The sequence below is a fragment of the Pithys albifrons genome, chromosome 14, assembly GCF_047495875.1.
Source record: "Pithys albifrons albifrons isolate INPA30051 chromosome 14, PitAlb_v1, whole genome shotgun sequence".
Lineage (NCBI taxonomy): Eukaryota > Metazoa > Chordata > Aves > Passeriformes > Thamnophilidae > Pithys > Pithys albifrons.
Window position 1 is genome coordinate 1,425,463 of NC_092471.1, and position 14,179 is coordinate 1,439,641.

The 14,179-nt window shown below is 53.4% G+C and overlaps 1 protein-coding gene across 2 annotated transcripts; it reads left to right on the forward strand.

Moving 5' to 3' along the window:
* Positions 1-700: 700 nt before the first annotated feature.
* Positions 701-13,741, forward strand: RAB41 (RAB41, member RAS oncogene family). Of its 2 annotated transcripts, none has more exons than XM_071569657.1 (8): positions 701-901; positions 2,421-2,479; positions 4,112-4,165; positions 8,684-8,792; positions 8,994-9,105; positions 10,755-10,848; positions 12,486-12,552; positions 13,441-13,741. In XM_071569657.1, exons 1-8 carry the CDS (start codon positions 823-825, stop codon positions 13,503-13,505), a joined length of 639 nt encoding a protein of 212 aa, XP_071425758.1. In that variant the 5' UTR covers positions 701-822; the 3' UTR covers positions 13,506-13,741. The 2 variants fall into 2 exon arrangements, with proteins under 2 accessions (XP_071425758.1, XP_071425759.1); XM_071569658.1 differs by having other exon boundaries at positions 703-901; positions 8,687-8,792.
* Positions 13,742-14,179: the final 438 nt, after the last annotated feature.

Sequence of the window (14,179 nt, forward strand, 5' to 3'; positions counted from 1 at the left end):
CCCTCCAGTGCAGCCCGTACCAGCCAGGCCCTTCCCTGGTACAGCCCAGGTGCATCTGTGGTACAGCCGGGCCCATTCCCAGTACAGTCCAAGCCCATGCTCGGTAAAGCCAGGCCTTGCCCTGGCACAGCCAGTACAGCTGGGCCCCCTCCAGTACACTCATCCCCAGTACAGCCAGCCTAATCCAGTACAGCCAATCCCAGTACAGCCAGCCCCCTCCAGTGCAACCCTGCCCAGTACAGCGCTGGGCTCCTTCCTGGTACACCCAATCCCAGTGCAGCCGGGCGCATTCCAGTAAAGCTGGGTCAGTCCCGGCTACACTCGGGCCCATCCCGGTACACCCATCCCGGTACACCCATCCCGGTACACCCATCCCGGTACACCCCTCGTCATGACGACCCCATCGTCATGACAACCTCTCCATCGCCCCAGCAGCCGCCCTCCTGTCACCATGACAACTCCTCCCCGTCTCCATGGCACCCCGTCCCATCGCCATGGCTACACCTTCCCGTCCTCACGGCAACCCCTCCCATCTCCATGGCAACCCCTCCCGTCCCCATGACAACCCCCTCCCGTCTCCATGGCAACCCCTCCCGTCCCCATGACAACCCCCTCCCATCTCCACGCCCCCCCCGCCGCCGCCATGCCCGCTCCGCTCCGTGCCCGCCCCGCCGGTGCCGGTGCCGGTGCCGCCCCTCGGCCCTCCCCGGGGCGGGCCCGGCCGTGACGTGCCGGAGGTGACGCGGTGGGCGGTGGTGCAGGAGCGCTCGGCGCTGTCTCCTTGTCCCCATCACGGCTCCCGCTCGGCCCCCCCGCACCGCCATGTCCGCGCCCGGCAGCGGCGGCGACTTCGGCAACCCGCTCAGGAAGTTCAAGCTCGTGTTCCTGGGCGAGCAGAGCGGTGAGCGCGGGGCAGGGCCCGGGGCGGCGGCCGCGGCCGTGCGGGGCTGGGGATGCGGGGCCCGGGCATGCGGGGCCGTGCGGAGCCGTGCGGGGCCCGGGGATGCGGGGCCCGGTGATGCGGGGCCGTGCGGGGCCGGAGGGATGCTGGCCTGGGGATGCGGAGCCATGCGGGGCCGGAGGGATGCTGGCCTGGGGATGCGGGGCCGTGCGGGGCCGGAGGGATGCTGGCCTGGGGATGCGGGGCCGAGCCGCGCGGAGCCGAGAGGATGCGGAGATGGGGGGATGCGGCGCCCGAGGATGCGGGGCCGAGCCGTGCGGGGCCCGGGGATGCGGAGCCGAGCCGTGCGGGGCCGGGCACAGGGAGGGGCGGCCCGGCCTGAGGCCTCCGCGGGCGGGGCGCGGGTCCGGCGGGGCCCGGGGCTCGGTTGGCCCCGCCGGGGCTGTCACGGGTCCGTCCCGGGTCCGTCCCGGGTGTTCCGCGGCGCGCCCAGCCCCGTGCTCGGCCCCGCTCCGCTCCCCTCCGTCCGCGGCGTTTCGTGTTTCGCCTCCAGCTGACTCCCTTTTGTGCCCCATCCCGCATAATTGATGGATGGGTGGCGTGTTTTCCTTGGAATCGTGGTGGTCTTTGCTGGCAGTGCCCCAGGCCGGGTTGGAGCATCCTGGGCTATGGGAGGTGTCCCTGCCATGGCAGGGCTGGGGATGGGTGGGCTTTGAGGTCTCTCCCAACCCAACCCATCCTGGGTTCTCACTGCCCACCTCTCCCTCGACCCCAGAACTGCAGCTCCTGCAGGAATTTCCTGAAGTTCTCCAATTCTCCTGCTTTCCAAGGCAGGGTTGACATTGCTCCTGGTAGACATTGACTAACCTGATTTTGACCCTCTCCAATGTGCAGGACTTCACAACCTTCTTAGGCAATTAATTCCTTTTCACTTTCCCATCCGTGTCCTTTGAATTTTTCTTGGCTTCCTGAGCAAGAATTGGAGATCTTATCCTTGTTTCCTGTTTCATATCAGCTCTTCACTCTGTGTCCTGATAACATTTGGAGATGTACATCCAAAGTTTTGAAGCAAACCAGCAGAGTTTGCTCTGTATCTAAAATCTCATTAGAAAGGAAGAAAGGATGGAAGTTGCTTTCCCGTGCAGCCAAAGGCAGCAGAACTGGGATGTCACCTGCTTTGTTTTGCTGTTTGTGTCCCAGACTTGGGGATTACATAAGTAGCAGAGCACGAGGAACAAAACAGATTTATTGCTTGCTCAAAGCAAACAACCAGTTCTTTGTTATCTGCATGACAACACACCTGGTTTGAGGAGCAGACCATGACCATGATTCATTCTGGCCCTGCAGAGATTGATTTGCCCCTGTCATTCTGGGAATGAATTTCCTGGCCAGTGACTTCCCAGGAAGGTGCAGCTGGAACAGCCCGAGGTTGGCAGCTGCTCTCAGATCGGTGCCACTCCCAAGGCAGTGCTGGGGTTTTATCCCACTGCTTGAAAGTGATTTTTCTCTTCTCTTGTAGTTGGGAAGACCTCCCTGATCACCAGGTTTATGTATGACAGTTTTGACAATACTTACCAGGTATGTGGGAAGATTTTCTTTTCATTTTTAAATCTATTTCTTGGTAAATCTCCTCCCTGCTGTTGAAATTGATGCCTTTGAGGGCCAAGCACATTGATCCATGAGACGTCAGTGAAGTATCATATCAAAGGTTGGAAAGTGCCAGCAAATGGAGGTGAGGCTTTGGGATTAAACCAAAGCACCCAGGATGATGTCAGGAAATTCAGTGTACAAAAGGCAGCAGGGCTTGGATGCTGTTTGGATCCTGTTTGGTTGTGTGATAGATCTTGTTGGGATATGTGAGAAGCCTTGAGGAAAATGGGGACAAAGGCTGATTGTGGGTCTGGCTGCTGGAGAAGGTGATGCTCAGGATAGCTGGGGATGGATATGGGAAGCTCAGGAAACAGAGGATGAATAAGACAGGAATATCTTATGCTAATTCTTGGTCTCTGGCATCTTTTTAAGTAGGAGTAGTTGAGTCTGGAGGGTATAGATGGATCTGCAGGAAGTCAGCCTGGTATATTCTGTCTCTTTTTTTTTCATTACTATTTTTTAACTAAAAGACTAAAGATAGGAAAAGCCAGGGAAGTCTTGGCAGGGAAAGAGGAGGGTGGGGATGAAGAGGCTGCAGACGAAAAGCAGAAGATGTGTAAGAGGCCTGAAGATCTTTAGCAAGAATTAATTGCATCAAAGGTTCTTAGAAGTATTTCAAGGGAATATCAGATATTTTCAAAGCAGGTGAGATTAGAGGTTGTCTCTTGGTTCAGCCAGAAAGAGTTACTGGTTTAGACTGGGGTAGTTTTAAGTGGAGGACAAATCATTCCCTGGAACTGGATCCTCTTGTGCTTCTTGTGTTTCCTTTCCTGACTTTTGTAAGGTGCTGGCAAAGATTTTTCTGTTTATTAGGTTTTATTAACCACGTCCTGTCTACAAAACAGGCCTCCCAGAAATCAGTTCTGCCTCCCAGAACTGACTGTGGTGGTCTTTTGTCTTATTCCATGGTCCCCTGTGTGCTGGAGCCCTCCCAGCACGTGCTGTGTGTTAAGGTTGAAGACAATCCATGTCTAAACCAGCAATATCTGCCACACCAGAGCTGTGTCCTGGGGCTCTCCTGGGCTGGCACAGCTGCTGATTGAAGGGCCTGGCAGTGCATCCAACTTAGTACATTATTTTAAATGTCTTTTTACTGGAGTTGCTGCAGCACTGGGAATGTGAATGGATGGAGCCTTGCAGAAGGAGCTGCCTGGGAAATGCAGCTTCTGAGTGTCACTGGAAGGGAAAAGCCCTGAATAAATGTGGGGTTTGGCTTTGAATTGCCCATAACTTACATATCTCATTTGTTCTACCTTTTGGTTATTTCTAATAAGACAATTTTCAGCAGACTGAGTTGGGGTGGGCCAGGAGGAGCTGCCAGTTCATGAGAGTTCTGTGTTGAGATACATGAATGGCTGAGGCCAAAACCCAGCCTGAGAGGGAGGTTCTTGTGGGAGGAATGCTGTGAAGGGAAGCTGGTGCAGATACCACCCTGCTGAAGGGAAATCCCTTCACCAGCTTAACAACAAGTGTGTGACTGTTTCTGGGAGTTTGTGTGGAGTGGGGGCTCTGCAGCAGCTGGAAGGCAGGTGGCATCACTGAGGCTTCCCTTCTTTTCAGGCAACCATTGGCATTGATTTCCTGTCAAAAACAATGTACCTGGAGGACCGCACGGTAAGCGGGGCGTGGTGGGAGGGGTGGGACCTGCAGGGCTGGGCTCCTCCCCTGGAATCCCCCAGGAACCTCCAGAGAACCTGCCTTTGTTCAGTCACAGCACTGACCCCCTCTTTGTGCACCTCCCAAGATCTGATACCTCCAGCATGAAGTCAAACTGTTCCATGGAAAACTGGGGCAAGCAAATGGCCCCATCCCAGGGAATGGGCTGGCTGTTGGAGGGCCCTGATTGGGTGGGGTTGGCTCCCAGAATCTGCAGCTCATCCTCTGGGATTGTCAGTGGGAACAGGGCTGAGCAGACCTCAGGTGTCACAGAACATTCTGGGCTGAAAGAGCCACCAAGGATCATCAAGTTCAGCTCCTGAGGTCAGTGAGGGGAGTTCTACAAGAGTTGGTGTTCCAAGGCTTGAAGTTGTTCATGGTGAGACCTTGTCCCTCCTCACAGGAGACTCCTGTTGTAACTCAGTTCTGACCCACTCTAATAATGCAATTTTGGGTTTATCCTGCATGAATTGCCTTTTTGCATAGAGACCCCTCACACCCCTCTCCTGCCTTTCAGTGTTTGTGGTTTTGTTTGTGTTTTGCTGCTGTTTCCTTTCTTTGCTGGTTTTGCTGCTGTGTGAAGAGTGGGACAGTGCTGGGGGAGGAGGGGATGGGCCTGTGTGCTGCTTTGGGTCTGCTGCTTCCAGAGAAGTCTCAGCCCAGTGTGGGTGATGAGTTTCCTGGGAGCTTCTCTGCCATCTCAGCAGAGATTCACTCTTAGAAAAGACCTTCCTTCACCTTTGTTTGGGAGGAGCTGCTTGGATAATGTTCTTCAGTGGTGCTGGCAGAGGAAGGCAAAGGTCCTGGGAGTGCTGCTTGACCCCTGTGAGGACACACTGCAATGTCTGTGTGTGTTTCCAGCAGTGTAGTGTTGATCTCTCGTGGCCATGTAGGTCAGGATGTTGTTCACTGCCATCCAGAAAGTACCATTTTCATTCCAATGTTGGAATACTGTTGTTTTTCCTGATTCAGTAAGTGATCCCCAGAGCCCATAAAGCCTGTGCAAATAACAGAGGTGTGGAATGGAGATAAGAGGAGAGGGACAAATCCAAACACACAAGCTGGGAAGATTCACACACTGAAATAATTCCTCAGATGTGTCTCCTGTTGTATTTTGCACTAGGCTTTGATTTCTGGGATGGAAATGAGGAATGCTGAGCCTCCAGCTGGGGTGTGGGCTTTGGTGGGTTTGGTATGTCCCTGCAGCACATAATGTGTCCTGGGATCACACCTGTGCTCCATCACTCAGCACTAAACATGGCCTGGACAAGCCAGCAGAAGGGACTCCCCATCCCTGGGAGTGTCCAAGGCCAGGTTGGATGGGCCTTGGAGCACCCTGGGCTGGTAGAAGTTGTCCCTGCCCAGGCAGGGGTGGCACTGGTTGAGCTTTAGGATCCCTTGCAGCCCAACTCATTCTGAGATTCTGTGTTTCTATGAAATACTTGTGGAATTTGGTTCTTCAAACCCACCTCCCACAGGGGGCAGTTGTGTGACCTTCATTCCCAGTGTGTGCAGACCTGTGGCACTGGTGAACTGGAGCCACCAGAATCCCCATCCTCAATCCTGGCTCTGCAGGGCCAGTGCCATGTGACAGCTACACCCTCACTCCCTAAAGCCAGAGCAGCATTTCCTTTTCTGTGTGTCAGAATCTTCCCAGCCTTGTTGGATTTAAGTGCAAGACAAGCCAGGCTGGGGGGTGGGGGGTGTTGTGGCTCCTGTCCCACTCCTGTGTTTCCCACCTCCAGCTTTGCAGTGGGTCATCCATAGCTGGTGGTGTGTTCCTTAGGGGTAGGAGTCACACCTCTGGCCAGCTGCAGGCAGGATCTCTGAGGCATTTCCAGGTGGTGTGAGAAGGGATTTCTGGGGCTGTTGGTGGTGTTGGTCTGTGTGAGATGTTCTGAGTGTGTGGGCTGAGGTCACTGTGAGACTCAGGAGTGTTGCTGCCTCTTTCCATGTTTCTGTTCCATTTGAACTTTTCCTTTTGTTGCCTTAGTTTTGCTTTGCAATTTATTTTTTATTCATTTGTTTTTATTTCACTTGAGTTTTGGTTTTGTTTTCCATTTCCCTGCTCTCCCCCTCCCCTCCCCTGCACTCTCCATTTCCCAGATGAGGCTGCAGCTGTGGGGCACAGCCACCCAGGAGAGGTTCCTCAGCCTCCTCCCCAGCTCCACCCGTGACTCTGCCGTGCCTCTCATTGTCCTTGGCATCACAAGCAGGTACTGAGCCAGAGGGCTGCAGGGACCCTGCTTTAGTGTGTGTTGGAGGTGCTGGTGGAACCCAAAAAGAGCTAAACCAGCTGGGGGTGTTGGCTGAGCAGGGATTGGGGATTCCTGTGTCTGGGCTGGTTGCAATGACAAGTGTTTGGAAGCCTTTGGAAAACGATTCTTCTTTTTGTTTTTTAACTTCAGAATGATTTTTTTCTCCTTTCTGATTAACTAGAAAGAAAAAAATATATATGTAACTTACCCAAGTAAGAGCTTCAGGGGCCAAAGCACAGGAGCACTGTCAGAGTAGGTAAAACCTCCACACCCATTCCAGCAGGAGCTGTGGAGTGACTTGGGAGGATTCAGGATTCCCATTTGGTTGAAAAATACAACTGGAGATTCACATTCAGCTTTTGAAAGAGGAGAGATGCAACTACAGTAATTTCTAAAGAATAAACAAGCTCAGAAGGAAATTCTCTAAGACTCTTGGCATGAATGTTTTAGTACAAGATGGGAAGATATGAATGGAATTATTTTATGGTAACTCCTTGTTATTGATTCCAGTGGATCTGTTGGGGTTTTTTGTTCCTCTGCAGTATCAGGATTTATACCAGTGACCCAACACCATGTGGACAAAATTTAAGTAAAGAACACAGGTGGAAAAACCACTTTTATTCTGTCCCAAACAGGATTACAGTGAGGACCAGGGATTTGTTTCACTCCTTAGCTGAAGTGCTTAACAAATAACAGACTCCTGCTATGGTTTATCCTCTATAGTGAGGTCAGGTAATGACGTGGCCTCTCTCCCAGTCCTGCAGCTGATTCTTTTCTGGGAGAATTCCTGGTTTGGTGCAAACTGGCATAGAACTGCCCTGTTTGGGTGTGAGCAGCACTGAGCTGTGCTGGGACCTCTCTGGGGGAAGCAGCAGGGCAGGAGGCACAGCTTGGCATCGTTGTCCTCACTGTACAGCTACAGGATGATCCAGGCAGGTGGGAAAATGTTGCCAGTCCAGGCTGTTTCTTAACAGCTTCCAGACATGTCAGAAGTAATTAAGTGATTGCTGATCTCATCAGACTTTGGCAACGGGCTGATCTGTGCAAATAATTTCATTATTTTCTTGCTCCTGCTCTTTGTTCTCAGTGACTGAGAGGCTCCTAAGTTTTCTTGTGTTACTGAAGGAACATGCTCAGGTACTTCTGAGGGCATGATAAAATTGCTTAGTTATTATTGCTCTGTTGGGCATCCCAAATGGCACATGGAGAGAGCCATGGTGAGAGTCCATCCTGCAGCTCATGGTTTTAGGGGTTAGTTCTTGGTATTCCACAGTGGGTTACTCATATTTTCCCCTCCAAAATGGGTGCACACAAATCCTGACTTGTAGAAATGAGAAGCCACAGAAATACTGCAGCAAACTCAGGTCACATCAGGGGTGTCTGTGGGACCTGCACAGGTTCTGAAGGCCCTTCCCTCAAAGGGTGTCACCTGCACCAAACAGATAACCTGGGCCCTGCCCTGCAGTGGGTGGCAGTGCCCTGCAGTGAGTGCCATGCCCTGCAGCGGGTGGCAGTGCCCTGCAGCGGGTGGCAGTGCCCTGCAGCGGGTGGCAGTGCCATGCCCTGCAGCGGGTGCCATGCCCTGCAGTGAGTGCCATGCCCTGCAGCGGGTGCCAGTGCCCTGCCCTGCAGTGGGTGGCAGTGCCATGCAGCGGGTGGCAGTGCCATGCAGCGGGTGGCAGTGCCGTGCCCTGCAGTGGGTGCCGTGCCCTGCAGCGGGTGGCAGTGCCATGCCCTTGGCAGGGTGGCAGTGCCCTGCAGCGGGTGCCATGCCCTGCAGTGGGTGGCAGTGCTGTGCCCTGCAGCGGGTGCCATGCCCTGCAGCGGGTGGCAGTGCCATGCCCTGCAGTGAGTGCCATGCCCTGCAGCGGGTGCCAGTGCCATGCCCTGCAGTGGGTGGCAGTGCCATGCCCTTGGCAGGGTGGCAGTGCCCTGCAGCGGGTGCCATGCCCTGCAGCGGGTGGCAGTGCCATGCCCTGCAGCGGGTGCCATGCCCTGCAGCGGGTGGCAGTGCCATGCCCTGCAGCGGGTGCCATGCCCTGCAGTGGGTGGCAGTGCCGTGCCCTGCAGCGGGTGGCAGTGCCATGCCCTGCAGCGGGTGGCAGTGCCATGCCCTGCAGCGGGTGCCATGCCCTGCAGCGGGTGGCAGTGCCGTGCCCTGCAGCGGGTGCCATGCCCTGCCCTGAGGGCCGGTGTCCTGCTCTCTCCCCTGGCCCAGCAGGTGCGGCTGCAGCTCTGGGACACGGCGGGGCAGGAGCGGTTCCGCAGCCTCATCCCCAGCTACATCCGCGACTCCACCATCGCCGTCGTGGTCTACGACATCACGAGTGAGTGCAGCCCCCCTGCCCTGAGCCCCCGGGCACAGCTCTGCCAGCTCACCCTGGCAGCCAGCAGTGGTGCCCCCTCCCTGCTCCTCTGACAGTTCAAGGGGTGGGGATGTCTGGAGAAGCACCCGAGGACAAGCAAAGTGTTTTCCACTCTCTGAAAAGAAGTTTTCTGCTCACACTTCCATTCATCCTTCCCTGCAGACTTGAACTCTTTCCAGCAAACCTCCAAGTGGATCGATGACGTTCGGACAGAGCGAGGGAGCGACGTCATCATCATGTTGGTGGGGAACAAAACCGACCTGGCAGACAAGAGGTAATGGGGAGCAGGACCCTCTGCCTGGGCAGGGTCAGCACGGGCTGCCTGCCCAGCCTGCTCCTCACAGTTCATTTTCAGTGATTTTAAAACTGTTGATTTGAAACACAACATAAATGTCCTATTGGGAAATTCAGATCTCTGCTTGCAGCAACAGCTGTTCCCTCTTTCTGTTCTACAGATAGTTTTGGTTAAAACAAATCCACCTAAAAAATTTCTTTACTGAAATTAAGTGGCTCTACACCTTGTTTCTCAGTAATGTGTTTTGTCTGATTTTTCTTTTCACGCTGAGGTAAAGCCAAAAAGCTGCTTTGCCAAAGCAAGGAAATCTCCTTATTTTCAATAATCCAACTTGCCCAGCTCTCTGCACTTGCAGCTGTGAGTTCAGGGCTGTTTCTCCTCCTTACAAGAGTCAGCACAAGCTTGTGCAGGATCACTCCAAAGTACAGATTTCTCTGGGTATAAATTTCATATCATACACAACACAAACTGTGATCTTGTGGCCACGAGAGGTGAAACCAGGTTAACAAAAGCAAAGCTCCTCAGGAGACCCAAAATTTAATTAGACCTGTAAAATCACCCAGACTGAATATTCAGAACATGGGATCAAGCATTTTGCTTTAAAACTCTTAGTCCTCCAGGATTTCAGCCAACATAACCAGTGTACTGGGCTCTTAGAAGGGCACAGGTTTGTAGTTTTGTGTTTCCATTCCACCACAGCAGTTGAGTGTGACACTGGTCCTGGTCTGGGCTAGAATTTGGAACTGGAGTGTGTATCCAGGTATCAGTAACAAAGCTGCCTTGCCTTTCCTTTCAAAGGAAGTTGGATCTGTGTGAGCCTGAAATGCTGTGCCTGTTAAGGCTGGACAAAGCCACAGGTGACATTTTTTGAGGTAGAATACAGGGTATGGAAGGCATTCATCTTCTGATGAAAACCCAGTTTAGTTCTGAGGCCAAAAAGCTGGACTAAAAATAGCCCTGCTCCTGTTCAGTGCAGCCTGTGAAGTTTTTCATTCCAGCCACTGTTGCTCCAGTTCAGGCTCGTTTCTTTTTTTTCTCTGCAGTTTTCTTTTTCTCACTTTTGGGCTCTTTTTCTCTGGTTTGGTTTTTCTGCCCTGTGATTTGTTCTCCTTGCTGTCGATGGGTTTCTGTAGAGGAGGGTGAGAGAAAAGCCCCAGAACTGAATATGATGTAATTGAAACTGGGGCTAAAGCAGGATCTGGTTGTGAGACAGGTGTGTCCAGGGTGGTGCTCAGAGATGCAATTCCAGGTCTTTCCTTCCAGTCTGTCTTTGCTGCTGGAGCCTTTCTGGAATCTCTGGGTCACACCATTCCCTTTTATTGGCTTGGGGGCATTCCTGTCTCAGGTGCAGCACGTGGGGTTCTTCCTCCTCTGGAGGGTGCTGTGAAAGAGGCTCAGATGTGCTGCACAAACTTCATCCTGTGCTGATCACGACCCCAGGTGTTCCCTGGGCTGGTTTCATTCCCACCTGGGGGTCATAAATCCTTGAGGGTGCTGAGGTGTCCCTTGGTGGGCTGTGCCCTCTGAGGGCATGAGCAGCCCCCCTGACCATCAGCTCAGTCACAGACATCTCTAACTCTTCCTCCTGTTCCTTCTGTCTTTCTGCTCCTGTTGGTACCTTTCTCCAGGCAAATCACTACAGAAGAAGGTGAACAGAGAGCCAAAGAGCTGAATGTGATGTTCATTGAGACCAGTGCAAAGACTGGATACAACGTGAAACAGGTACCTCTGTGCTCTGTTCTGAGTCAGGGCTCTGTCACTGCTCTGGGTGTGGTGGCTCCTGCCTGGGGTTCCTGATCCAGGAGGGATTTGCCTGTTCAGTGCAGCCCCTGAGATGTGTCTTGCCCAGTGATCCCCATCAGCTCTGTGTGGTGGAAGCTCCTTTCCTGTCGAGTCAGTGATGCCCCCTCAAAGCTCAGCAAACCTTGAAGGAAAGGAGAACTAACCCCAGAATATACTGAGGGATGGGAAGGGGAAAATTCCCTGTTTCGTGGAGCCAGTCAGGTGGAATTTGTTTGGTTTTGTTACCAGTTAATGCAGTGTTTGCTGAAATCACTGTTGACATCACTGTAAGCTCCTCCTGTTTGCAAGCAACAGAGAATCCTGGAATGCCTTAGAATAGCTGAGGTTGGAAGGGGCTCTGGAACTCCTCTCTTCCAGCCCCCATGCTCAGAGCAGGCTCCCCAGAGCTGACTCCAGCTGAGTTTGGAATATCTCAAAGGATGGAGACTGTCCCCAGCCAGCCTGCCAGTGTTGGATGAGCCATACAGCAAAAAAAACCCTTCAAATCTTTCATTTAAGCAGAATTTGTCATATTTCTGTTTGTGCCCATTGCCTGTCTGTGAGTTTGTGACCCCACCCTGCCCTGGCTCAGGAGGGGTGACAGAGCTTGGGGTGAGGAGCTGTGTCAGCTGGGAAACCCTCCCCAGTTTGCTGCACACCAGCAGGTCAGCAGAACCCCCAGTGGGATTAGGAGACTTTGGGCTTGGTTTTTTGGCAGTTCTGGATTGAATCCACTTTGGTCTTTGGTTTAACTCCTGTTGCTTTATTTCCCCAGAGGGTGTTTGCAGTGAGAGCTTCTGTGATTAGGGGGAGGCAACTGCAGCACTTTGCTGGGACCTTGATTTTCCAAGGCACACACTTTGGGGGTTGGATGAGAAGCCCCTGCCAAGCTGCTGTGAGGAAAATCATTGGTAGCAGATGGTTCCTCTGGTTGGTTGTGCAGCAGTTCAGCCTGGCAGTGCCTGGGCTGTGTCATGGCAGCAGGAGGAGCTCCAAGCATTGAGTTCAGACATTATGCAAAACCATTTTCTGGTTTTTATGGGGATATAAGAGTCCTGCCCAGCTCTGGCACATCCTTAATAGCTTGAATGCAGCTCATCTGAACCAGCTGTTCTGGCCAGGAAAGGGCAGCAGGACTGAACTGAGAGGATGGGCTGTAAAACATGTTACTGCACAGACTCCTTAAACCCTGTGAGGTGACTCTCAGAAATCCCCAGATGTGCCCTGTGACATCACTGGGTGCAGAAACAGAGGCTGGGAATGGTAAATGACATGGTTAGTGAGTGCAGGAGGGAGCTGTTCCATGAATCCCTGAAAGAACTGTTACTAATTAATTCCCTTCTCTGTTCAAGCACAAACAGGTAAAATAAAGCTGCCTGTTTTGTAGGCATTGAATAACATCCTTAACAAAGTCTAATTTCCCAGATAAAATTCCTGTGGCTTTGCTGCTCACTGCTTTGCTTGCTGAAGTGCCCACCTACAGCTTTGTCCAGCTCAGACTCCAGTTCTGCTGTAAAACAGTGTTTTTAAGGGGCATTTTCTCTGAGCTGCCCTGAGCCTCCTCTTCTGCTTTGCAGCTTTTCCGCCGTGTGGCCGCTGCCTTACCTGGGATGGACAGCACACCAGAGAAGAGCAAAGAGGACAGTATCCTTCTCTGCCAGGGAACTGCTCAGTTCCCTCCTGCTGGCTTGGGCTCACTCACCCTTTGTGGCACATGGTGGGGATGGGCCCTACCGGGGCTGGGCAGGGGTTGGCGTGGCTGGAACAGGACGTGGAGCTGATGGAAAGTGTCCAGAGGAGGCACCAAGTTGCTCAGAGGGCTGGAGCAGCTCTGCTGTCAGGAAGGGCTGGGAGAGCTGGGATTGTTCAGCCTGGAGAGGAGAAGGGTTAGGGTGAGCTAATGTGGCCTTCCAGAACCTGAAGGGAGCCTGCAGGAAGGATGGAGGGAAACTATTTACAGGGGCCTGGAGTGACAGGACAGAGGGAATGGCTTCAAACTGCCAGAGGGCAGGAATGGATGGGATATTGGGAAGGAATCCTTTTCTGGGAGGGTGAATTCCCAGAGAAGCTGTGGCTGCCCCAGCCCTGGGAGTGTCCAAGGCCGGGCTGGAGCACCCTGGGCTGGTGGGAGGTGTCCCTGCCCATGGCAGGGGGTGGCACTGGGTGGGCTTTAAGGTCCCTCCCTTCCCACCCAACCCATTCTGTGATTCTGTGCCCCTGTTTATGGGCTGTAGATAAATGTACACGACTAAGGGCAACTGAAACAGGTTTTGCTTCTCCACTTAAACTGAGGATGCAATTTGTATAGTTTTAAAGTGCCATCATTCTTTATTCTTTTTGCACAGGCCTGTCCAGTTGGGCTCCACCCTCTAAAGGGCCTCAGCAAGCCAAGTCCTCTGGTTTTGCAGTTCATCCTGTTTGAGGCAGAACCTTCTCTGCTCAGACACCACACAGGGCCTGCTACCAACCCTTTCCCTGTTCTGCCCTTCCTGTTTCCCTGAACTGGGTGCTTTCCTTAACTGCCTCCTGCAGTGATTGACATCAAACTAGAGAAGCCTCCCGAGCAGCCCGTCACGGAGAGCGGCTGCTCCTGCTAACGGCCCCTGCAGCCCCCGAGCCCATCACTCATTGCCCAGGCACCTCCTGGGGCTGAGAGCAGCCCCCAGAGAGCCACCTCCTGGTTCTGGGGGGAGCCGCCCCGGCCGCCCCTCTCACTGCATGGTATGAGCCCTGAGTGCAGAATGAGTGTCCTGTCTTTTGAGTTTATTTTTTTATGTTGTTGCACTTTGGCACCGTGGTGCCCTTTACACACTCTCTCTCTCTCTCTCTCTCCCTTCCTTCCTCCCCTTCTCCTCCTCCTCCCCACCTCGAGCCCACCTGCTCACATGTATCTTGTGAATGCCATGGAAAAGCCGCCACATTTGGGGAGACAAACATGAAGCTTTGGGGGTGGGTTTCCTGCCTTCCCTCCTGCCCTGCATCCCACCCACTTCCCTGCCCACTCCAGCCCTGTCTGCCCTGCATCCCCACATCTCTGGGAAGGCTGCTCCTTTAAACCAGGCCCTTGGACTCAGCATTGCCTTTTTGGACAACACAGTTCTGTGTTCCAAGCCTTTGCTTCCTGCAGGGCACACACAGCATTAGCTCCTTGGTTTCCCCTTCCTGTGGATGATCCTGGCTAACTCTTGCTCACAACTTCCAAGTTTTGCCCCTTGTGTCACACTTTGCACTGGAAGGCCCCAAACTCTGAAAGCTTTGGCCCTGTTGCTCC